This window comes from Cetorhinus maximus, chromosome 20, assembly GCF_964194155.1.
Source record: "Cetorhinus maximus chromosome 20, sCetMax3.hap1.1, whole genome shotgun sequence".
Taxonomy (NCBI): Eukaryota; Metazoa; Chordata; class Chondrichthyes; order Lamniformes; family Cetorhinidae; genus Cetorhinus; species Cetorhinus maximus.
In genome coordinates, this window is record NC_135898.1 from 66082628 (window position 1) to 66106812 (window position 24185).

The 24185-nt window shown below is 42.9% G+C and overlaps 1 protein-coding gene across 2 annotated transcripts in view; it reads left to right on the plus strand.

Annotated features, from left to right (window-relative positions):
• The window catches only part of dock1 (dedicator of cytokinesis 1), a 667847-nt gene that overhangs the window by 615389 nt on the left and 28273 nt on the right, over positions 1-24185 (plus strand). For both annotated transcript variants that reach the window (XM_078564873.1, XM_078564874.1), the window contains 2 exons: positions 78-254; positions 673-756. In XM_078564873.1, the coding sequence (XP_078420999.1) occupies positions 78-254; positions 673-756 (261 nt within the window). The remainder of the gene's footprint in view (positions 1-77; positions 255-672; positions 757-24185) is intronic.

Sequence of the window (24185 nt, forward strand, 5' to 3'; positions counted from 1 at the left end):
TTACTTCAAGCAGAAAAATACTAGTTTTAAGTTTATATTTTACACATATATAATATATATACACATTCTCTTTGTAGGTCGAGATAAGCCCCTTGGAGAACGCAATAGAAACGATGCAGTTAACGAATGAGAAGATCAATAACATGGTTCAACAGCACATGAATGACCCAAATCTACCGATTAACCCTCTCTCCATGCTGCTGAATGGAATTGTGGATCCTGCAGTAATGGGTGGTTTCACCAATTATGAAAAGGTTTGTTCATTGACTTTTTTCCCCTTCTTTTCTATTTAATAATACAGATTTCAAAGTCATAAAATCTTGTTTAAATGACGCTATCATTGGATAATAAAATTAACTTGATTATTCAATCTTTTATAGATAAATTGTTTTTCTCTGGTACATTTTACTTTTTTACTTTTTTTTACTTTACAATTTTAGCAAGGGTAAGGATAAATACATCATTGTGTTACATATTTTCCTACATCCAATGGAAACTTTCTGTTATGTGTTTACTGAAGTTTACACTTAGAAGCTTGATCTTCCCCATCACATATTTTCCAATTATGACATCATCACTTTCAGGCATGCAAGCTCCATTCTGAAAATACTTCTTAAAAATAGATTTCTAATTGTTTTTATTAAAACTGCATGAGTGTTATTTTTATATCAGGCATTCTTCACTGAAAGATACCTGCAGGAGCACCCTGAAGACCATGAAAAGATTGAAAAGCTCAAGGACCTCATAGCTTGGCAGGTAAAATCCATATGATTTTAACCACTTGGGATGTTGTGAGCCTTGAAAGGAATAAACCAGCATCACATGAGACAGAAAATGAGCACTGCATTTTTCCTGGTGAAAAGTTGTCAGTGACTTCATCTGACAGAACGAATGCCACAAGATCATGAGTTCCAGATTGTGACACAGAAATGTCAGTAGATGATCCCATGTGAAACTAAAAAAGCTTAACAATATTTTCTCTGTCAATGTTTTTTATTCCACACACAGTAACCTGCATATACACTCAGAGCCCGCTGTACTTCGGTGGCACCTTCTGTAACATTGGTAATACAAATTCAAAAAATTAGTTATTATATAAAATAAACTGAACTTCATTTTAAACACTTTTTTCTAATGGTTTCAAACTCATTTTCTGGAAAAGAAAGTAGTTATTTAAAACTGATGAAATGATTATAATATCTGATGATTAAAAGGGATCTTGCCATCTGACCAAATAAGTACAATATAAAAGTTCTATTTGTAGGTATTAGGGTAATTAACCTTTGGCACTATTGGTATAACTTGATACTCTATCACTCCTGTCCCTCAGATTGTGTGGAGCATTCCAATTTTTAACAATGATCACACTTGCCCAATAGCCCTGCAATAATTGTGCATTGGAATGAAGGATGAATGCTATGTTCTCTTTACCTTTTATAGGCATCAACATTAACAAATAAACACAATATTTATAGGTGTTTTAGAAGTCTTTATCATAGAGTGCAATGGGGGGATCCTGGTTCAATCCCTGACAATTCTTTTCAGAAATAAGCTGCATCAAGCAGATAGACTCTCAGTAGAAAAACATCTCCCCTAGGACTAGAAAATTAGGTCAAGATTCAAATGAAAACTCATTCCTCTTGCATATCCTACCAGGGTCTGACGGACTGAACTAAAAGCAGCACAGGTAAAGGGGCAGTATTAGCTGGTCGTCGTCATCATCGTCATGTGTGCTCTGCCCAAAGGCATTTCCTGAGCTCATGGTCTTCTCCATGTGTTTCTGTCCTGTGCCAGTCTTTTCATTTTCCAGTAACTCCCTTCAATTTTCAAGTCATCATGCATCAACATTCCCTTCCTTCCTCTTCCTCTTTTTCCTTGAAATCTTCTCTCCATAATGTCTCTTACTAGTCTGTTTCCTGTTAAATGTGCCCTTCCCAGTCTCTCTGTCTTTTCCTAATTATGTTCAGCTGATTTCTTTCTTTGTTCACTCTCTACAGCACTTCATCATTTGTTACTTTATATGTCCAACTGATCCTTTCCATTAAAATAAAAGCAAAATACTGCATAAGTTGGAGATCTGAAATAAAAACAAAGTGCTGGAAAAACTCAGCAGGTCTGGAAGTATCTGTGGAGAGAGCAGCAGAGTTAACACTTTGAATCCAGTATGACTCTTATTTTGAACTCAGCTCTGAGGAATATTCAACATAACTTCTCTGCTTTTAATTTCTATTTTTCTATAAATAAACTCCAGTGCTTTGTTGTATGTCTTATGGCTTTTTTTAATGTGCATTGCTACTTGTAATGATTTGTGAATCTATATCCCTAAATCCCTTTGCGTTTCTATCCCAATTATACTCTTATTTTCCAAGGAGTATGTGGCCTCCTTATTTATTTGAACAAAATGCACCATCTTACACATCTTGCACAAACGAAATTCATTTGTCATTTACATACCCATTCTGCAAGTTTGTTGATGTTGTCTTGTATTTTGTCTTGCTCAATACTAACTATATCCCCTAATTTAGTGCCATCTGTAAATTTTGAAATTATACTTCCAATCCCTGAGTCCATATTATTTATATAAATAGTGAACCACAGTAATTCCAGCCCCAATCCCTTGAATCACTTCCTATCTGTACCAAAGATTCTAAAATCTTCAACATTTTGCAATCTTTAAGAGGGGAGATGGAAGTTTATGTTATGACATTGCCCCAAGTCCATGGCAACCCTGCCTTCTTTCTGTAACCCCCTGGTTTGGACTGTGTTTAATGAGTCTAAATGTTCCATCAGTCTAGCTTCCTTAGAAATATCAAATTATATTGGGTTAATGATAGAGCTAATTTAGAAAAAGTAACAACTTGCTGAAAAATCATAAATTCCAAAAGCTGTATACAAGAGAAAAGAACTGATTATTCTTTTTATTCAAGATAAGAATGTTCCAATAGGATATGTTGCTTAGTTTTAATGGAAAGCTGGCAAAAATGCAAGCCATGATTTCATGATTAGAGCAGCCCTCAGATGTATAGTTTTTTTGTAGAAAAATTTGCAAATGCTTCATTAATTACATACAGATGAGTCAAGGTGGCCCCATTTCCTAGTCTAACACAGGTTTACTCTGTGGTATCCATCTGTATGATCTGCCCAGCCAGCGATCTGCCTGCATTGTTAATGTGTCCAATGTATCTGGCTTCAATTAAAGTCAACTATAGTCTCATAATTTGTAGGAATTTTTATCTTGTGTTTCATTGGGGTACTGAACCCAAAAAAAATTATGTTTTGTTTCTATTGATAAAGATGTAACACTTGCTAATTTTATCCTTTTTTGTGTGAGTCAGTCCCTTAAACCTAACCCTGGCTGTTGAAACATCTGAGGTATCATTGTCTGTGTGATTATTGTTCTGAGAAAAGTATGCATAATATACCCATCTATTAGGGAGGTGAATAGTGGCAGCTGTTAATTCTATCTGTCCTTAAGGAAGTCAAACAAGCATCATGTCCTGGGATACAAAAAATGTACCTTTTGAATTATGACCTAATAGATTATTCAGTGAAAGGTGTGATTTTGACCTCCTCAGGATTTCCTATTTGCCATTTGTTGAATAGACCCATCACACCCATCATTAGTTACAGTTGATTAAAGGTTTGGCTTGGTTCTATATGAACCTATACAATACCATTCATTGTAATGAAGCACTTCTGAGTTTTGACCCAATTTTTACATCAAGGGTTGACCAATTTCATCCATGAGGTAACCATAGCAATCTTCCCAAACTAGGCTACTAGTAAAAACAAGGTATTTGAAGATAGTTTTCATTAATCCCACCTTCAAAATGGGTGCAGGAGATATTGAGATAAAGGTAAAATAATAAAACATATCAGCTCCATTAAGTGAAAAGGGTTAAAATAGATAAAATATGGATGGAAAGAATAAAGTTAAAATAAAAGGAGGGTTGAAAGAGACTAGAAAAAAGGCATGACAAATGAAAAGCTACTTAAAAGTGTTTATTACAAAAAATTCTACTTTGTGTTTCATTTAGTAGTTAATATTACAATAATAGAAAAGCATAACATGCTTGAAATCTGGAATAAAAATAATCTTATTAAGTAGCTTTATTCATGTAAATAAAAACACTATATGCTGGAAATACTCAGTAGGTCAGACAAAATCTATGAGGAGAGAAACAATGTTAATGACTTTTTAGCAGAACTGGAAAAAGTTAGAGATGGAACAGGTTTTAAACAAGTGAAGAAACTGAGAAAGGTTGGGGACAGGGGGAAGGAGAAGAAAAGGGGAGATAAAGGCAAAATACTGCGGATGCTGGAAATCTGAAACAAAAACAAAAAGTGCTGGAAAAGCTCAGCAGGTCTGACAGCACCTGTGGAGAGAAAGACACAGTTAACATTTCGAGTCCGTATGACTTTTCTTCAGAACTGACTGAAGAAGAGTCATACGGACTCGAAACGTTAACTCTGTCTTTCTCCCCACAGATGCTGTCAGACCTGCTGAGTTTTTCCAAGAAAAGGGGAGATCTGTGATAGGGTGAAAGGCAGGGTTCATGAAATGACAAAAGGGAACAGAAAGAAGATTGAAAATGGGACGAGAAAAGAAACAAAAGATGGTTCTAGAGGAGCTGAAAATGATGATAACAGTGTTATCACCAGCAAGTGCTATCTCAAAAAATGGGACCATGTTCATTTCCAGAATTCTGTTTTTGTTTCAGGTTTTCCACATCCGCAATATTTTGCTTTTCTATTACAGTAAATTCATTTTTCCAGCATCACAGCTAGCTGGTATAGAGAGAGACCAGAATTCTCCTGAACCTACAGAAATCAAATGGTTAATACACTAAAATCTTTTTAAATATGAACAGAAAACACAAGTATAAATTAGAAACCTTGAAGCAAGATTTGGAACTGGAGTAACTCCATTCTCCTTCTACAGAATAATTGAAATATGGACAAGACACCTAGTTAATGGTGTGTCAATTAATATTTACAAAAGAAGTTGGATGAATGGCTCGTTAGGGATATGATTAACATTGTAGCAATAAGCACAAATAGAAATAATTAAATGGTGTGTGCTGCATGCTGGTTTGTAAGATAATAGACCATTGAAATGCCATAAGAAGGAAGAAATTTTTGGCCCTGACTGCTGTACCTGGCAGGTTTGGACTGGCGATGAAGCCACCACTGTTCTTCTGCCCAGACTTCAGGTTAGCATGGCGGATTAGAGCCTAACTTGCATATTTAAAGAGCACCTCACCAGCCTCAGCAGGTGTCTTTGCTGCCTGCCAATTAAAATTGGAGCCAGTCAGGTTGGAGTGAGGGAGTAGTGTGCAAGTCCATAGTTGCATTTTAACTCCCACCCCAGCTGACTTCCACCCAGTGGGAGGAGTTAAAATTGCAGCCCAGGCAGTCTGAATGCTCTAGGGTGAAGCAGAACATGAAGGCTGAAGCTACTTTAATGTAAACATTATGGCAGGAAATATTATGAATTGAAGTGTCCCTCTTGCGTTATTTTGTTAGACGGTATTGGGAATGCAGTTAAAATTGGATGCCAAAATCAACCCAAGAGAAGGTAGCTACATTTGTTTACTTATAACTATACGAAACAAATGGTTTTATGCTTCTGAAAGTTGCATTGTATGGTTTGTCCTCAATCCATTACTCAGCACAGAACATTTATGCTGTATCAGAGTTAACGAGATTATCCCAGTGGTTTTGCACATACCATGATTTGAGTCAAGCACCTGTTTCAGATACAAAAGCTGTCTTCACAAGGAAAACAGTTCTGCCATCACACAGTTCAGTCATTTTTTGTGTGTGTGGGAGAGTTTCTAACCTTTAAAATAGTGTTTAAAAACATATTTGTTTTATCCCTGCAGCTGTACAAATCTGCACAAAGCTCCTTCAACAAATCTGTATCTCGTCTTATTTGCCGTCTGCCCACGCATCGTTCCATGCCCTTAGTCATGCAAGAGAATGCTACCGGGGCACAACCTCCCACTCACCACCAAACCATTTTCCAGCAAGTATTTGAAATATAGATTTGCCCACATATTGTGACATATTTCAGATTGAGATACAGCAGAATAAAAACCTCAAAATCTAATCCATAAAATAAGAAATAAAACCATGCTGTTGACAATTACAGGGACTCCTCAGTTCTTTTATAAATGCTAACCAAACAACAATCAAAATTTAAAAAACTAAAATGGTGGAATACTTTACAAAGAAGATAATGAAAGAAAGTTGATTGAAGTGATAATTACTGATGTAATTGTATATACATTTTAGCAGATGCCTCATAGAATCTAGTGACGGTACAAGAATAGTGTTATTGGAAACGCTGATTATTGGCATGAAGGGCAGCGCAGGAATCTTAGAACCCAGGGGAGAAAGCTCAGTTTTGGCTATACTAGGTTTCTCTGGGTTTAGCAGTGATTTGAAGGGGTTCCTAATGTTTGCAAACAAATGGAGGAATGATTCCCCTTGAGACCTCCAATCTTTTTTATAGGCCAGCATTTTTTGCACATCCCTAATTGCCATTGAGAATGTGTTGGTGAGCCAGCTTGAACTGCTGCAGTCAATGTGGTGTAGGTATACTCACAGTGCTGTTAGGAAGGGAGTTCAGGATTTTGACCCAGCAACAGTGAAGGAACAGCGATATAGTTCCAAGTCAGGACAATGTGTTGCTTGGAGGGGAGCTTGCGGGTGGTGGTGTTCCTATGCATCTGCTGTCCTTGTCCTTCTAGGTGGCAGAGGTCGCTAGTTTTGAAGGAGCTGTCGAAGTAACTTGGTGAGTTTTCTGCAGTGCATTTTGTAGATGGTACACACTGCTGCCGCTGTGCATCGGTGGTGGAGGGAGGGAATTTTTAAGTTTGTGGATGGGGTGGTAATCAAGCGGGTTGCTTTGTTCTGAATGGTATTGAGCTTCTTGAGTGTTCTTGGAGCTGCACTCATCCAGGCAATTGGAGAGTATTCCATCACACTCCCTACTTGTGTCTTGTGGATGGTGGACACAATTTGGCGAGTCAAGAGGTGAGTTACCGCCACAGAATTCCCAGTCTCTGACGTGCTCTTGTAGCCACAGTATTTATATGACTGGTGCAGTTCAGTTTCTGGTCAATGGTAACTCCCAGGATGTTGATAGTGGGGAATCCAACATTGGTAATGCCATTGAATGTCATGGGGAGATGGTAAGATTCTCTCTTGTTAAAGATAGTCATTGCCTTGCACTTGTGTGGCACGAATGTTACTTACCACTTATCAGCCCAAGCCTGAATGTTGTCCACTACTTGCTGCATGTGGGCATGGTCTGAGGAGTTTCGAATGGCACTGAACTTTGTGCAATCATCAGCGAACACTTCTGACCTTATAATGGAGCAGCTGAAGATGGTTGGACCCAAGACACTACCCTGAGGAACTCCTGCACCAATGTCCTGGGACTGAGATGATTGACCTCTAACAACCATTAACATCTTCCTTTGTGCTCAGTATGACTCCAGCCTGTGGAGAATTTTCTTATTAATTCCCATTGACTTCTGTTTTGGTAGGGCTCCTTGATGCCACGCTCGGCCAAATTCTGCCTTGATGTCACCTCACTTCTTGAGTTCAGCTCTTTTGTCCATGTTTGGACTAAAGCTGTAATGAGGTCAGGAGTCGATTGGCCCTGGTGGAACCCAAACTGAGCATTAATGAGCAGGTTTTTGCTGAGCAAGTATCACTTGATAGCACTGTTGACGACACCTTCCATCACTTTACTGATGATCAAGAGTAGACTGATGGGGTGGTAATTGGCCAGGTTGGATTTGTCCTGCTTTTTGTAGACAGGACATACCTGGGCAATTTTACATATTGTCACGTAGATGCCAGTGTTGTAGCTATACTGGAACAGCTTGACTAGGACCGTGGCTAGTTCTGGGGCAAAAGTCTTCAGCACTACTACCGGAATGTGGTCAGGGCCCATAGCCTTTGCAGTATCCAATGCCTTCAGCTATTTCTTGATATCACGTGGAGGGAATCCAATTGGCTGAAGACTGGCGTCTGATACTGGGGATCTCAGGAGGAGGCCGAGATGGATCATCTACTCGGCACTTCTGACTGAAGATGGTTGCAAATGCCTTGTCTTTTGCACTGATGTGGTCGGCTCCCCATCATTGAGGATGGAGTTATTAGTGGAACCTCCACCTCCTGTTGGTTGTTTAATTGTCCACCACCATTCACAGCTGGATGTGGCAAGACTACTTGATCTGATCCATTGGTTGTGGGATCGCTTAACTCTGTCTATTGCATGTTGCTTCTGCTGATTGTCATGCAAGCACTCCTGTGTTGTAGCTTCAGCACATTGACACCTCATTTTTCCTGGTGGTGCTCCTGGCATACTCTCCCACACTCTTCATTGAACCAGGGTTGATCCCCTGGCTTGAAGGTAATGATAGAGTGGGGGATATGCCGGATCATCAGGTTACATATTGTGGTTGAATATAATTCTGTGGCTGCTGATGGCCCACAGTACCTCATGGATGCCAGTTTTGATTTGTTGGATCTGTTCGAAGTCTATCCCACTTACTACGGTGGTAGTGCCAACCAGCACAATGGAGAGTGTCCTCAAATTGAAGATGGGACTTTACCTCCATAAGGACCAAAACAATCATGGACAGATACATCTGTGATAGGTAGATTGGTGAGGACAAGGTTCCTCTTGTTGGTTCATTCACCACTTGCTGCCGGCCCAGCCTTGCAGCTATTTCCTTCAGGACCCATCCAGCCCAGTCAATGGTGGTGCTGTAATACCTCCTTCGTATTTATGAGTCGGGCATTCAGTCGTTATGTGTTCCATGTCCTGGATGACCACAGTCGCGCACAAAGAGTTTTTAATTTTCCGTTACTGCATCAGGTATCCGCAGCTGCCATGGTTTGTATGGATGTGGTTTAAGGATGCCCATGAGCTTTTTGAGAGGTTGAAACCAGGGACCTGCTATGTCAGGTCTTTCATGAGGTGTTTGTTCGTGACTTCTTGTGAGGACCATTCATTTTTCCAAGCTTCTTCAAGGTTGAAATCACATTGAGGTATTACAGTGATACACACTGCCACTTCTGACATAATACTCTGGCTTGACCATCTTGATGTGAAATTATAGTTGTTGCTGTATAGCCAGCCATACGGAAGAAGAAGTAGTGGTGCTATTAAGCTACTCTTGGTAATGAACATCGAAATCCTCCAGCTAGAGTACATTCTGTGCCCTTGCCACCCTCAGTGCATCTTCCAGTTGTTGTTCAACATAGAGGAGTACTGATTCATCAGCTGGGCTGGGGCGGTGGGGTAGGTGCTGGTGAGGTATGTGGTAATTAGCAAGAGGTTTCCTTGTCCATGTTTGACCTGATGCCATGAGACATCATGGGGTCTCAGGTCAATGTTGAAGACTCCCAGAGCAACTCCCTCCCCATTGTATACCACTGTGTCGCCACCTCTGGTGGGTCTGCCCTGCCAGTGAGAGAAGCCTTATCCAGGGATGGTGACGGTGGGGATGTCTGGGATATTGGCTGTACGTATGATTCAGTGAGTATGACCATGCCAGGCTGTTGCTTGACTAGTCTGTGAGACAGCTCTCCCAATTTTTGCACAAGCCCCGGGTGTTAATAAGGAGGACTTTGCAGGGTCGACAAGGCTGGGTGTGTTGTTGCTTCCGGTGCCTTGGTCAATGTCGGGTGGTCTGTCTGGTTTTGTTCCTTTTTTTGACTTTGTAGCAGTTTGGTACAACTGAGTGGCTTTCTAGGCCATTTCAGAGAATATTCAGGAATCAACCACACTGCTGTGAGTCTGGAGTCACATGTAGGCCATACTAGGTAAGGACGGCAGATTTCCTTCCTTAAAGGACATTAGTGAACCAGATGAGTTTTTATGACCAATTGACTATAGTTTCATGATCACGATTACTGAGACTATCTTTAAATTCCTAATTAGTTAATTGAATTTAAATTGCATCAGCTGCCATGGTGGGATTTTGACCATGTCTGGGTCTCTGGATTACTAGTCCAGTGACATTACCACTATGCCAGTGTGTCATCCTACAACACTGACGCTTATGATCTTCTCCCAAGTTTACGATTTCTTCCACCACCCATCCTTCTGATAATTTCCACCACTGACCATCCTCTTACCCAACTCTGAATCTTCCAATCTCTTCCTGAGGTATCCAATTTCCTCTATCATCAATCCTTTCAGTCTTCACCACCTCCCCGCCACACCACAGATTCTTCCACTCCTTACCCCGATTCTTCAATCTCAACAATGACTTGTATTTATATAGCACCTTTAACATATCAAAATATCCAAGGCACTGCACAGGAGTGTTACTAAAACAAAATTTAACATCAAGCCACATAAGGTCATATTAGGGCAGCCGGCCAAAAGCTTTGTAGAAGAGGTAGGTTTTAAAGAGTACCTTAAGGAGAAAAGCAAGGTGGAGAGGTGTAGGGAGGGTATTCTGGAGCTTAGTGACTAGACAGCTGAAGGCATGGCCAACATTGGTGGAGCAATTAAAATCAGGAATGCACTAGAGGCCAGAATTAGAGCAGCATAGATATCTCGAAGGGTTGTAGGGCTAGAGGAGATTACCATGATAGGGAGGGGCAAGGCCCTGTACTGAAAACAAGAATGAGAATCTTAAAATCAAGGCTTTGCTTAACCTGGAGCCCGTGTAGGTTAGCGAGCAAAAGGGTGATGGGTGAATGGAACTTAGTTGCCCATATCTTTACTTACACTGAGTTTTAGTTAAAAAAATGCATGGATAAAGGTTTCAGCAGCAGATGAACTGAAGCAGGTGCAGAGTTGGGTGATGTTGGGCAGTGAGGTAGAGCTGGGAGTTGTTCACATACGTATGAAAACTAACAATTTTATTTTGGATGATGTTGCTGAGGAGCAGTTTGTAAATGTAGCTTTGCCACAGTCACTTAAGATCTCATTTGTGACCTTACTGAGAGCCGTTTTGGTACCGTGGCAGGGACAGAAACCTAATCAGAAGAATTTGTATATGGAGTTCCAGGAATGATGGACATGCATTTGGGCAACAACATGTTCAAGGACTTTGGAGAGGAAAGGGAATTAATTTGCAAAGATGTAAGGGGTCAAGGGTTTGTTATTTTCTTGTCTCAACTTTTCCGATCGCTCCCGAAGACCTAGATATCCTCCATCACTGACTTTTCTGATCTCACCTTGCGGGACAGTTTGCTAGTGCTGTTGGGAGGGTTCTTGGCAGAGGTGAGAACTATGATGTAGTATTGGGAATGATAAATAAGATGCACAAAGGATTGGCTACGGCACCCATCTGTCACAAGAGGCGATGGACTGCTCTTGGGGTGTATATCACTTCTGGATTGATCATGTCTGTTGTGACTGTAGAAGCCAATTCGCGAGTGGCAGCCCCTTCCTCAGCTGGCACAGATGAATAGCATTGACCTGAGGCCGAATTATGTTTTTTCCTTCCAGCGGGCTGTCATTTTTTTAGTTCTTTGCTTTTTCCACGCCATTCCTGACTACTTGTCTCCAGGCACTCCAGTTAGCAGTGAGGACTTCTCATACATCGACTCCAATCCCGGTCAACTTGAGGTCCTGCTTACCGATGTCCTTGTATCGCAGACATGAGCAACCTGTTGGTCTCGTGACCGTGCTCGCCATAAAGCATGTCTTTGGGGTAGCCGTGATCCACTCGGTGCGCATGACGCAGACTCAAGAGAGCAAACATCCTGGGGATCCTAATACATTGGTGTACTTTTATGTTCGGCACTCTGTCCTGCCAGAAGATGCCCAATATTCATCTGAGGCAGTGGACGTGGAAGCTGTTCAGCTGCTTTGCTTGGCTTGCATAAGTTGAACATATTTCACTACTGTAAAGGAGGGTGCTGAGAACATAAGCCTGGCACACACAGAGATTTGTATTTTTGGTTAGGCACTTAGACACTTCGCACTAGAATAAGTAATAGATTATTAGGTAGGGCCAGCTGAAAAGGAAATACAATAAGGATTTAGCTCAGGTTTATAGTGCATGTATGTAAATGCACTGAGTATGGTAAATAAGGTTGGTGAGATGCAGGCACAAATAGCCACATGTGAATATGACGTTGTGGCAATAAAGGAGGATTGAGTACTAAATATCTCTAAATACAAGGTGCTTAGGAAAGATAGGGAAGGAAAGGAAGGAGGAGGGCTGGCCATATTTATAAAGAGAATATTGCAGTTTTGGAGAGAGTGAATGTCTTGGAGCGATAAGGACAGAATTTACTTGGTAAGAAACAATAGAGGTGCCATTACGCTTGTATCCTTTCAGCCACCAACTGGTGGGAAAGATATAGAGGAGCAAATTTGCAGGGAAAATACAGAGAGGTACAAGAACTATAGAGTAGTGTTAATGGGGAACATTAATTATCTTAATATAAACTGGAAAAGCAATACTGTAAACGGCAGAGAAGGAGAAGAGTTTCTGAAGTATGTTCAGGGTACTTGATCCAATGAAGAAGGAGGCATTTCTGGATCTAGTCCTGGAGATCAAGAGCTGGAGTGTGCATAATGGCGGCGGTGGGGGGCAGGGTGGGTTGGGAGAATTGGGCGAGAGGCCCCACATCCAATTTCCAGCAGCAGGAAAAATGCCCCGGATTTAATGAGAGGCAGGAAGGACTTGACACCAGAATCCCACCCACTGGTGGCAGGATGTTAATTAGGCTCATTAACGAACCACTTTAGAGCAATTATCCCTGAGCCCACCAGGATTTAATGGTGGCTCAGGGATTTAACGGGACTCACACAGGTCTCCCTCCCTTTCCTGTAAATCTGACAAGGGATGGGCTTCTCTCATTTACAAGCACTCAGCTCCTTACCAAGGGACTTGGAATCAAGAAGGGGTGAGGGGGGTGTTTGCTGAAAGCCATCCCCTGCCTTTCCATCCGAACCTCTTCCCCACCTTGCCAGCGACCTCCTCCCCTGACCCCCATCTCATCAACACTTACCTGTCTCCAGGGATACAGCAACGATCCCTGGTGTAGGCCTCAGTGCGTTACCGGGAGCAGCCACCGCTGCCGGTGGCGCTATTAATAATGGGGAGAGGCGGGATTTCGGCATGACTGAGGAAATGATCCAAGTGGGAGGCCCAACATTGTCTAGGTTGCATTTATTACACTTAAATTACATCGGGCTTACCCTGGAAAAGTGATGTGTGGTTCCCACCTGGGACCCCTGTCGCCTCAACTAAATTCTGCCCCAAGTTTGAGTAGGGGAACATTTTATTAAATTCATTCACAAGATGTGGGCTTTGCCAGAATTTTTGCCCATCCCTAGTTGCCCTTGAGAAGGTGGTGGTTAGCTGCCTTCTTGAACCACTGCAGTCCATGTGGTCTATGTGCACCCACAGTGCTGTTAGGAAGGGGGTTCCAGGATTTTGACCCAGCGACAGTGAAGGAACAGTGATATATTTCCAAGTCAGGATGGTGAGTGACTTGGAGGGGAACACCTAGATGGTGGTATCCCCAACTATCTGCTGCCCTTGTCCTTCTAGATGGTAGTGGTCATGGGCTTGGAAGGTGCTGTCTAAGGATTCTTGGTGAGTTGTTGCAGTGCATCTTGTAGATGGTACACACTGCTGCCATTTAGGGAACAGTGATCATAGTATCATAAGGGTTAGATTAACTATAGAAAAAGACAAGGAGCAATCTAGAGCAAAAATACTTAATTAGAGGATGGCCAAATTCATTGAGTTGAGAATGGGCCTGCCCTGGATAAATTGAAATGAAAGATTGGCAGAGAAATCTATAACAGAATAATGAGCTCCTTTTAAAGAGGAAAAGATGATTTGGGCGCAGTCAAAGTACGTTTGCATGAGAAGCAAAGGTAGGGAAATGAAAGCCAGAATTCCCTGGATGACAGAAGAGGAGAGTAAGATGAAGCAAAAAGGGTATGACATGTCAGATTGATAATACATGTGAGAACCAGGCTTACCATAGAAATTTCAGAGAGGAAGTGAAAAATTACATTGGAGCAGCAAAGAGAGAGCGTGAAAAGAGGCTGGCAATTAACATAAAAGGAATCTAAAAGTCTTCTACAAGCATATATATATATATTTAAAAAGTGATAAGAGGAAGGGTGGATACATTAGGGAACAATAAGGGGATCTGTGCATGGAGGCAGAGGCACTTAATGAGCATTTGCATTTGTCTTTACCAAAGAAGGAGCGATATTAGAAATGCTGGTTGTATTTAAAGTTGATAAGTCACCAGGAACAGATTGGATGAATCCGAGGTGGCCATAATTCTTCCCATCTGGTGGTGCCAGAGGACTGGAGAATTGCAAATATTATACCCCTGATCAAAGAAGGGTGTAATGATAAGCACAACAACTAAGGGCCAGTCGGTTTAACCTCAGTCGTGTTGTTATGAATGTAATGTTTTGTTAACGGTTACACCATAAACTGTTTAATCAATTCCAAGGTAAAATTGAGCTGTGGGGTCTAGAGAATTGCTAATTGAGTTGTGGGGTCTGGAGAATAGCTAATTGGCTTTTCGGCCTGGATACAAGGCTGTGATTTGCATAGCCATGGAGATGGGCTTCAAGAGGGGAAGAGTCCATAAGAAGCCATTGTAAAATTGGGTTGCAGACTGTCCTAAATATCAGTGAACCTCACAGACAGGGTCAGTCTGCAAGAATCCAAGAGAGAGAGAGCATCAAGAGATAGAGCAGCAAATATCGATTATTCACCGTGCAAAATGTAGGTGGGAGGTCGCACTCCTATCAAAGAGACCAAGGTTGCGAGGGTTTAAATAAAATTGGAAGATTTGCCTAGCTTTGGCTAGAGGGAGTTATCGCCAGGGTAACCCACACCATGAAAATCAGTTCAAAGTTATTGGGCTGGAAAAGGAAAAAGGAACTAAGAATCCCTGACACAATAACAGAAAATGCCGGAAAAACTCAGCAGGTCTAACAGCATCTGCAGAGAGAAAAACAGAGTTAACTTTTTGATCCCATACGACTCTTCTTAAGAGCTTTTTGCTTTTGCTTTTATCTGAGAATCTCTTTGGACTGGTTCCTAGAGAATGAAGGGACAGAGTAAAGTATAACCATAGAGGGAGATTTTCAGTCGTTTTAAATGGTAAATGGGGGATCTTTTTTGTAGTTTAGAGCATAAGCTGCCTACCGAAATAGTGTTTAGTCAATATTCTAATTTGTGTGTTACAGTAGAAGTTTTAGCCTGTCAGCTTTTGGTTTATGTGTTATAGTAAAAGCCTTAAAACTTGAAATTTTACTGTGATCTTTCAAACATTCACTGAGAGTTCACATTACTTTTTCAAAGTTATCAGTCTCTACAAGGATCGTAACCCTATACGTAAATTGATGTATAATTCAGCACTAATTGCATGACTATAGCTGGCTTAAGAAATGAAAATATTGCATTGGTGTTATAGAGACACTTCACTGAAGTTGAAGCTATAGCACTTTAGTGTAAGTGCATTTTGGGGCCAAACTATGCAGCAGGGAGTGCTTGGTGCCAACACTGGATGCAAAAAATGAAACATTTTTATAATTTGCCAATATTATAATCATTTACTTTGAGCACACAATTCACTTCTTCACTTAACACTCAACCCAAAAACATAAAAGATTAAAAAAAGTAACAACACACTGCGCACAACTGAATATATTGAGCAAATTCAGTTTGTTACAAGCCAGCAATGTAGTTAGAATACAATACAAAATAACACAATAAAATTTGCTTTCAAGCATGAAAGGAATATTGTCATGTCATGAATTCAGAACAATGGGTTTAAATTAACTATGGAAAATCCAGTAAATGTAGCTTGTAATGCACATCCCTTTGCCAAGAATGAGTGAGAAAAGATGATTATTTGTGTTTAATTAATAAAAACTGAACATGTAGTTTCCAGAACTATTTATATGAACAGATTATTAAGCAGGTTCACTTACTTAAGATTAAATGTTAGTGAGATCAAAAACAAGTGGTAAGAATAAAAATGAATCAGAATGAACTGGAATTTAAGGTTGTTGGTAAAGATATGGTCAAGTAATAAAGATGCTGTAAATGGGTGGCTGGAAATGTTTGGATGATATTAAGAAACCGTTCCACAATTCAGAGAAATTAGCAGGAAAGCAATGAAATAAACATGCATTGGAAGTCACTTGGAATCTCAACTGAGGCTTATCCCTGCAGATGTCGATTTAAGGCTAAAATCAGTTAATTCTACCTGCTAATATTATTAAATTTATAAGCTATCCCGTTTTCAGGATAAACTCGTGTTCTCTATAAACAGGTGTCCTGTTTGACCCTGAACTGTGCTTCAATTCCTACATCTGCTCTGTCACCAATCCACCTGTTTCCACCTCCGCAACATTGCATCCCTACATCCATACCTCATCCTCTTCACTGCTGAAACCTTCATCCACATCACCTTCATGGCAACGCTTGATTTGCCTCAGCATTCCCCTTGCTGCTCCTCAAGTTCATCCAAAAAAATATTGGGGATAGAGTTTCTTCTTTGGGCGCAATTGGCAATCGGATGCAATTGCACTGAAAATTGCGCTCGTTTTCTGAAGTGTAGTTAGGTTCAAGTTTCTGCTCAATCTCATTTGTGTAATCACAAATCTAAAATCTTCCGTGAGCCAGTGCCTGAGAACTGTGTTTTACGACATAATTGTTTATTTTTTTCCTTGCATTAAAAAATATTCCTTGATGTATTTAGGAGTGGTAACCTGGAGCTATTTTAATGATGCAGTTGAAAATGTATTTATCAGAAAAAAAAGCAGGACCTAATTTTAAATAACTGACGTTCAAAACTATAGAGAGCCATTTACTAGTGTCATTGGTGTACACTAGTAATTTTCTTAGTGAATTAAATGTTTTTTAATATTTAAAAACTATTAGTGCCCTTGTGTCTAAAGCAAAACTTTAATTTTAAGATAAAAGCAAAATACTACATTTTAAGAGCTTCTTCAAAGGGCACAGTTAACAGAAACTCGCCATGGTGATTAAGTCAATCTGGAGACATGGCCCGTTTTGTGGGCTGGATTGCAGTGCAGTGTTTTTTGAACTACAGTCAATTCCTGCCATTCGCAACCCACTCTATCACAAATTTGTTTACCCGCGTGAAAGTGTTTGTACACCCAATCACTGGTCACGGCCCCAAATCTTTGCTCATCCGTGATGTAACATTTAAAACTTCTCACCTAAGTATATGTTGGTCCCAAAATAAACAAAATACATCAGGCCATCTGAGGAAAAAATAAGGACCAGTGTTAGTGTTTCTGGTATTTGTACAGCCAGGTTAACTTTTGTGAGCAGGAGAGATCCACACTTAGAGGAAATGAAGAAGTTACTCCAAGTGTGAATAGAACACTAGCATCAAAGGAGGAGCCCAGTTAATGGCCCAATCATTCGAAACAAAGCTCTTGAATTGCACCATAAAGAGTAGTAAAGAGGGTAGTACTGGTGATAACGAAGGTGGTGCAGAAGGTGCCTCTCCTTCAACTTCCAAAGGATTCTCAGCCAACACAGGATGGATCGGTCACTTTAAAAAACGCTCAGGGCTGCATAATGTGAAGTTGGTGAGGGAAGCTACTTCAGCTGACCATGCAGCTGCAGGAGAGTTTCCCAAGGTGCTGCAAGAATACATTGAGGCGAGAGGCTACCAGACAGAGAAGGTCTTCAATGCAGATGAAACTGGCTTGTTCTGGAACAAGATGCCAAATATGACCTACATTTCGGAAGAAAAAACAGCTCCTGGTTTTAAAACAACAAAGGACAGGCTGACACTTCTGCCATGTGCCAGTGTGGCTGGCTTTAAATGTAAACCAATGCTGGTTTATAGGTCAGAAAAACTTTGAGCTTTTAAAGGGAAAAATAAATCTCACCTGCCAGTCTTTTGAAAGGCTAACAGCAATGCCTAGGTTACAGCAGTAGTATTTGAAGACTGGTTTGCCAACTGCTTTCTGCCAGAGGTCTGCATTTATCTGAGGGAAAAGAACCTGACTTAATCCTCGATAATGCTTCTGGACATCCACATGCTCTCACAGAGAGCCATCCAGATGTTGACATCTTGCTTTTACCCCCAAATACGACTTTACTTATCCAATCAATGAACCGGGGGTCATTGCCTCATGCAAGGCTTACTACACCCAACAAAGTTTCAGCCACATCCTTCATGTTCTGGAAGCAGACCCTTCAGCCACAGTCCATGATTGCTGGAAGGAATTCAACACCCTCATAGCAGTAGGCATAATTAAGGACTCATGGGTTGAAGTTAGAGCTTCAACCACAAATGCCTGCTGGAAAAAGTTTGGCCTGAGACTGTGAATGATTTCACAAAGTCCCCCAATGTGGATGCTGAAATGGGCAGGATTGTTGACTTGGCAAAACAAGTTGGAGGGGAGGGATTTGAAGACCTGACCACAGATGAAGGCGATGAGTTGCTTCAATCTCATCAAGAGGAACTCTCTATGGAAGATTTGGTTGAACTGATGAAATTAAATGAAACTAAATGGGAGCAGGAGGAAGAGCCTAAGAAGGCTTAATTCACAACCAAGATGATGGCAGATCACATAAGATCAGCTGAATATTTGCAAAAACAGGCGTCAGACCATGATACAAGCATGGAAAGAAGCATCACCTTTTTTTGAGCAATTGACACAGCCATTGTTCATAGCCGAGAACTTTGCAAAATTGAAAAACAAAAGGCGAAGCAGTCAACAATAACATTGTTCTTTTAATCCACATCAATATCTGCATCAGCCACATCACCCACTCCCTTTACCTCCACTCTCAAGTAAAGTACAGTAATGTACTGTAATTTGTCCTATATTGTAATTGACAAGTTTTACATTGCTCCTGTTTCCTTGTGTTGCCAAACAATTTCTACAGTAAAATTGTCTTGAATTTACTCCAAATCATGGGGCAGAATTTTCCATGCCCACTGGCATCAGGTGTGTTTGGTGGTGTGAGCAGACAATATGGCGCGACGTCATGAAACCAGTTTGCAATTGTCCGCACTGGCCCGTCAATGGCGGACCACGTTTCCCACCATGGGACGTCGGGGACCACATTTTAATACGTCAGCATATCATTATAAGCCCAGCTCTCCAGTTTCATCCCTCCCCCCTGGCTGGATCATCTGCCCACGTCGACAGAAAAACATGCCGGTGTAGAACACATCTTGACAAGTGTGACGTGCAGAAGTCGGGACTTACCATCAGGGTTTTGCTCACATTACGGACATCCAAGGAGCAGAAAATGCTGGAGCCCGACAGCAACGGGGCCCTGGAGGAATGTCCATGGCATGCTGAGTGGATGCTCAAGGACATGGCTGTACCATGAAGCAGTTAATGAAAGGTGGAAAGTCATCGTTGAGGTTCTGCTCACAACAGATGATGGTTGGGTGGGTGGAATGGAAGGTCCAGCTGTGTTTGGGAGAAGATGATGTGCGGGGGGTGGCAGACAGGAGGGTGTAGGATCAAATGGGATAAGAAGGTGTGTCAGGCAGGTGAGATTGGAGGGGGGGAATGAAGGTGTCGGGGGGATGAGGTTGGGAGGGGGCAACAAAGGTGTTGGGGGGATGAGGTTGGGAGGGAGGACGAAGGTGTCGGGGGGTGAGGTTGGAAGGGGGGAATGAAGGTGTCGTGGGGGGTGAGGTTTGAAGGGGGGAACAAAGGTGTCGGGGGGGTGAGGTTGGAAGGGGGGAACAAAGGTGAGGGGGGGGACGAAGGTGTCGGTGAGGTTGGGAGGGGGGAATGAAGGTGTCGAGGGAGGAGGTTGGGAGGGGGAGGTTGGGAAGGGGGAGGGAGTATGGGGGAGGATGTGGTAATGGTGGAGAAGACGACAATTGGGGAGGTAGGTGAAAGGGGGGAGGAAGTTGTAAGGGAAGGAGTTCGGAGGGGAGAAGGAATCCAGAGAGGGCAAGGAGTCCAGAGGGTGGAAGGGCTCCAGGGGAAGGAAGGAGTTCCAACCAGCTAAGGAGTCTGGAGGGGGTGATATCCAGGTGAACGTGTAAAGGAGGGCTCTGTCGTGTCCATTACTGCCTCCTAGGGAGCGAACTGCGGGTGGGTGTGGGAGGAAATGGTGAGAATGACCAAGGGCAGAGTAAGGTGGGGGTGAGTGTGTGATGGTATCAGTAGAAGGGACAGCAAGGGTGATTGGTGGGGACTCGGAGACACAAACCCTGGGGTGGGAAGGAGAAGGTCAGGGAGGTTGATGTGGGTGGGGGTAGAATTTTCAGGAAGGAAAATTTTATCTGGACATCCCCGAAAGAAAAGGGTTGGAGCTGGTGGGGAGGTGGAAGGTGATGCCAGGGGAGTTGACAGTGATGGGGGAAAGGAAATGGATGACTGGGGGAGGGGAGAGGATTGGGGAGTGCAAGAAAAACTGCTATGCTTGCTAAATTGAAAGTAAAATGAGAGTCGCGGTGGATGAGACCATGCATGGCAGTGGGCGGGTGGAGGGGCAGGTCAGCTCAGGTGGACAACTGAAACGGATCCCCAGCAGACAGCATTGAAAGTGCTCAGAACTTTGAGATGAGTATAATAAGGGAAGGATCCGCATGCGTGGGAGAGTGCTTGCACAAGTCTCAAAGGCTCTGCCACACGCACACTTCTCCCTCCAGAATCACTAGTGGGCCAGCTGTGTACAGCTGAACTGCTAGTGGGGGGGATACAGTGGGAGAACTCGCGAAGCCTGTCAATGAGACTGAAAGACACCATTACACATTATTCAGTGAAAGTGAATATATTTTCAGATTGTGCAATGGTTGGCTTTGTTGCTTCTGATGACTTCGGTGTGGGTCCTCTGGAGAGCTGAGGCCTTGCAGGCCCTGGCTTGATTTGGTTGTCCTCCTGTGGGCCAGCTGCTCCCTCTGCGGTGACAAAGGATGAGGTTGATGGGGTCAGGGGCAAAGGGGACTCTGAGGGAGAGGATAACCTCTGAGGTTCCTGAGTGGATGACCTACGGATGTCCAGCTGCCACTCCTCCTCTCTTCGGGTGCCCAAGGGCCCCGGCCTGACTCCTTGAGGGGAAAGAGCACCTGGGGGGACATCGGTGTGCCCCATTTCCCTCTCGCATTGCCACTGCATGAACTCACCCATGGCTACAATGGAGTGCGGGTCCGTACACATCTCCACTTTCTGCTGGACCAGGGTCTCCTTGGTCCCCACCATCCTCCCCATGGAGATCTCCATATGCGCACATGTGGGCACCACTTCATCAAAGAGCAAGTGGACACATTCCTCCAACTCACATGCCACTCTGTTGAGGGCTTCCAACAGCTCTGCGTGATGTTTCCCCACCTTCTGCTGACTCTCCAGGATGAATTGGAAGGCCAAATCCAGAGGCCCATCATCTGACTTGATCCTCACAGATGCCTCTTCCCCAGCAGTCTTCCGAGTGCCAGGGAGCTCAGCTGAACCTGCCTCCTTCTGCTGCGGACATGTGAGCATGCAGCGACCACCAGCTTGTGACCCCGAGCCTGCTCTGGATCTAGATCCTACCCAGGTGTGTGTCTGCACTGGTGGAGGGTGTAGATGAGCGCTGTGACTGTTTTCCAGGCTGTTTATTTCCAGCTCTTCAATGGAGGACGAGTTCTCTTGGCTAGAGGTGAGGACATGGATGGAGCTGAGGGATTGGCTGGCTGAGGGTGTTAGTCACTTGGCAGTGCTCCCTGTGAACCAAAGTAGAGATAATTATTTCATGGTAGCAGTCAAAAGCAGGAGAGAGCACTCACAGTTGTGATGAGAGAGGGATGATGTGGTGCAGCATCCTCACGAGGGTGTTCACCACCGACCACACCGTTGCCGCAAGCACGATCCACATTCTCACCAGTCAGTGCAATGGCACACTACTCTAAGTGAATGGGGGGCTTAATGTGGGCCACCCCCATCCCTATCTGGGACCTCTCCATACTGTTGTGAGCCAGCTTCTCCTGCATGAAAACGATGGAGAGCATGTGAGCAGGACACATGGCACTACATGGAATGTTTGTGTGGTGAGCGAAGACATGAAAGGGATGAGGACGAGAGCTCCAGCCATTATGAGCCTGATGGAGATGTGAGGGTGTGTGCGGGAGTTAGTGGTGTTGTCCCTTGAGGTGTGAGATCCCTGTGGATTTGTGATGGGTCTGTGATTGGAGAGTAATGAGAAGAGTGACTTATCCTGGCAGAATGGATGAGACCATTCACCCTCTTGCAGCACTGGATGGCTGTTCTCTTTTGCTGGGCATTGGTGCTGACCACCGCTGCCACCGCCTCCCATGCTGGATTGGTGACCTTGCTTGCTGGTCTTCACCCAGAGCGGGGGGAGAGGACATCACGGCAGGCCTCCACGGCGTCCAAAAGTTGCTCGAGGGGCACATCATTCAACTGGTGGACTGGAGTCTTCTTGCCTTTCGGGGCCATGCCTTCCGTGCAGCAGTCTGGGCTGGATGCACTGAGAGGTGTGCGTGCAGCTGCACTTTAAATAAGGCGCCTGGCGTGATGAGGCGGTGAGGTGATGGCGTGGCAGGCGAATGAGAGCCCGCCCGCCATTGAAACGGCATGTTTCCTTGGAATGCATAATTAATGAGATGGGATTTGGACGATATGGCGTGAAAAGCTGCCATTGTGGCCAGCAGGTAAAACATCCTTTTCCCCGTCTACTACCGCACTCAGTGTAAACCTAGGACGATTCCGTCTGTAGTTTTTATTGCCTCTTTTCCTTTAAAAATGCTAAATTTTGGGACGGCTGGAACCTATCTAATTCACTTCCATTATAAAGTATGTTCGCCCTTCGCGAGATTTTGTGGGAACGTAAACCCCTGCAAACAGCAGGCCTTTACGATAACACAAAAGATCACTGTAGGTTGATTTGTGTTGGACCTAACTTGCAGTTGAAATTCTGCAATCCTTTATTCTGATTTGGCCAATTTTGAGCAAATTGAACTGGTAAAACCAGCACCAGTAACTAAATCTGATATTCTGTTATGTACGAAGTCACACACTCCTATCATCCTAGTCATAGCTGACTTTCATTAGCTCCCCATTTCTCAGTGCATTAACTTAACAGTCCTTGTATCGTTTTCAGATTCCACCACAATCTTGCTTTAGCTATGTCTGAAATGTCTTCTGGTCCTATTTCCTAGCTTAAACCCTCTACTTTTAAATGCTGAAGTGTGGGAAACAGAGTAGTCCGCAATGAATCTTGGAGTTTTAGCTACCATATCACAGCACTCTAAGATTGTCTCACTAAACCCCTCTGCCTGGTCACCTGTCTTCCAATTTTCAAAAGCCTCCACAAAGAATCCCAGAGGGAAACTTTAAACAACTGTCATAACCAATAATATTTAGTGCTAAAATAGAAGCAAAATACTGCAGACGTTGGAAACGTGAAATAAAAACAACGTGCTGGAAGAACTCCAAAGGCCTAGCAGTATCTGTGGAGAGAGAAACAGAGTGAACGTTTTGAGTCCAATATAGCTCTTCTTCAGAATTGGAAAGAATTAGAAATGTGATGGGCTTTATGCCGTTGGAAAAAGGGTGCGGAAAGCTAGGTAGAACTAAATGGAAGGTCAGGGATAGGTTAGAGGGTCAGAAAGGTTAAGTTACAAGGTGTCATGGAACAAAGGGCAAAGTGCTCACATTTCTGTCCTTGCCCTCTGCAATATTCCAATGAATCCAATGCAAGCTTGAAGATGAGCACCTCATCTTCCAATTAGGCACTTCCAGCCCTCTGGATTCAACATTGAGTTCAACAACATTGGATCACGAATTCTGTCCTCCATTTTGTGTTTTTGCTAAATGCCAGTCTGAATCTTGTTTTCATGTTTTTGCTTTCAGAGCTATCCTTACCACTGCCTTTGCTTTTTGTTCTATGACATCTTTTTTATTTAATCCCTCCTGCCCTCTAACCTATCCCTAACCATCCCTTTTGTGCTACCTATCCCTTTCGACAGTCTAAAACATTTCTAATGCCCTTAAATTCTGAAGAAGAGTCATATTAGACTTGAAACGCTAACTGTTTCTCTCTCCACTGATGCTGCCAGACCTGCTGAGCTTTTCCAGCACTTGCTGTGTTTATTTCACCATATTCGCTTCTCTGCCAGTGTCTTTGAACACCCCTCATAAGTTTCCTCCCAGTTCCCCCATCTCCTGTAAAGTTTTTTGAGACGTT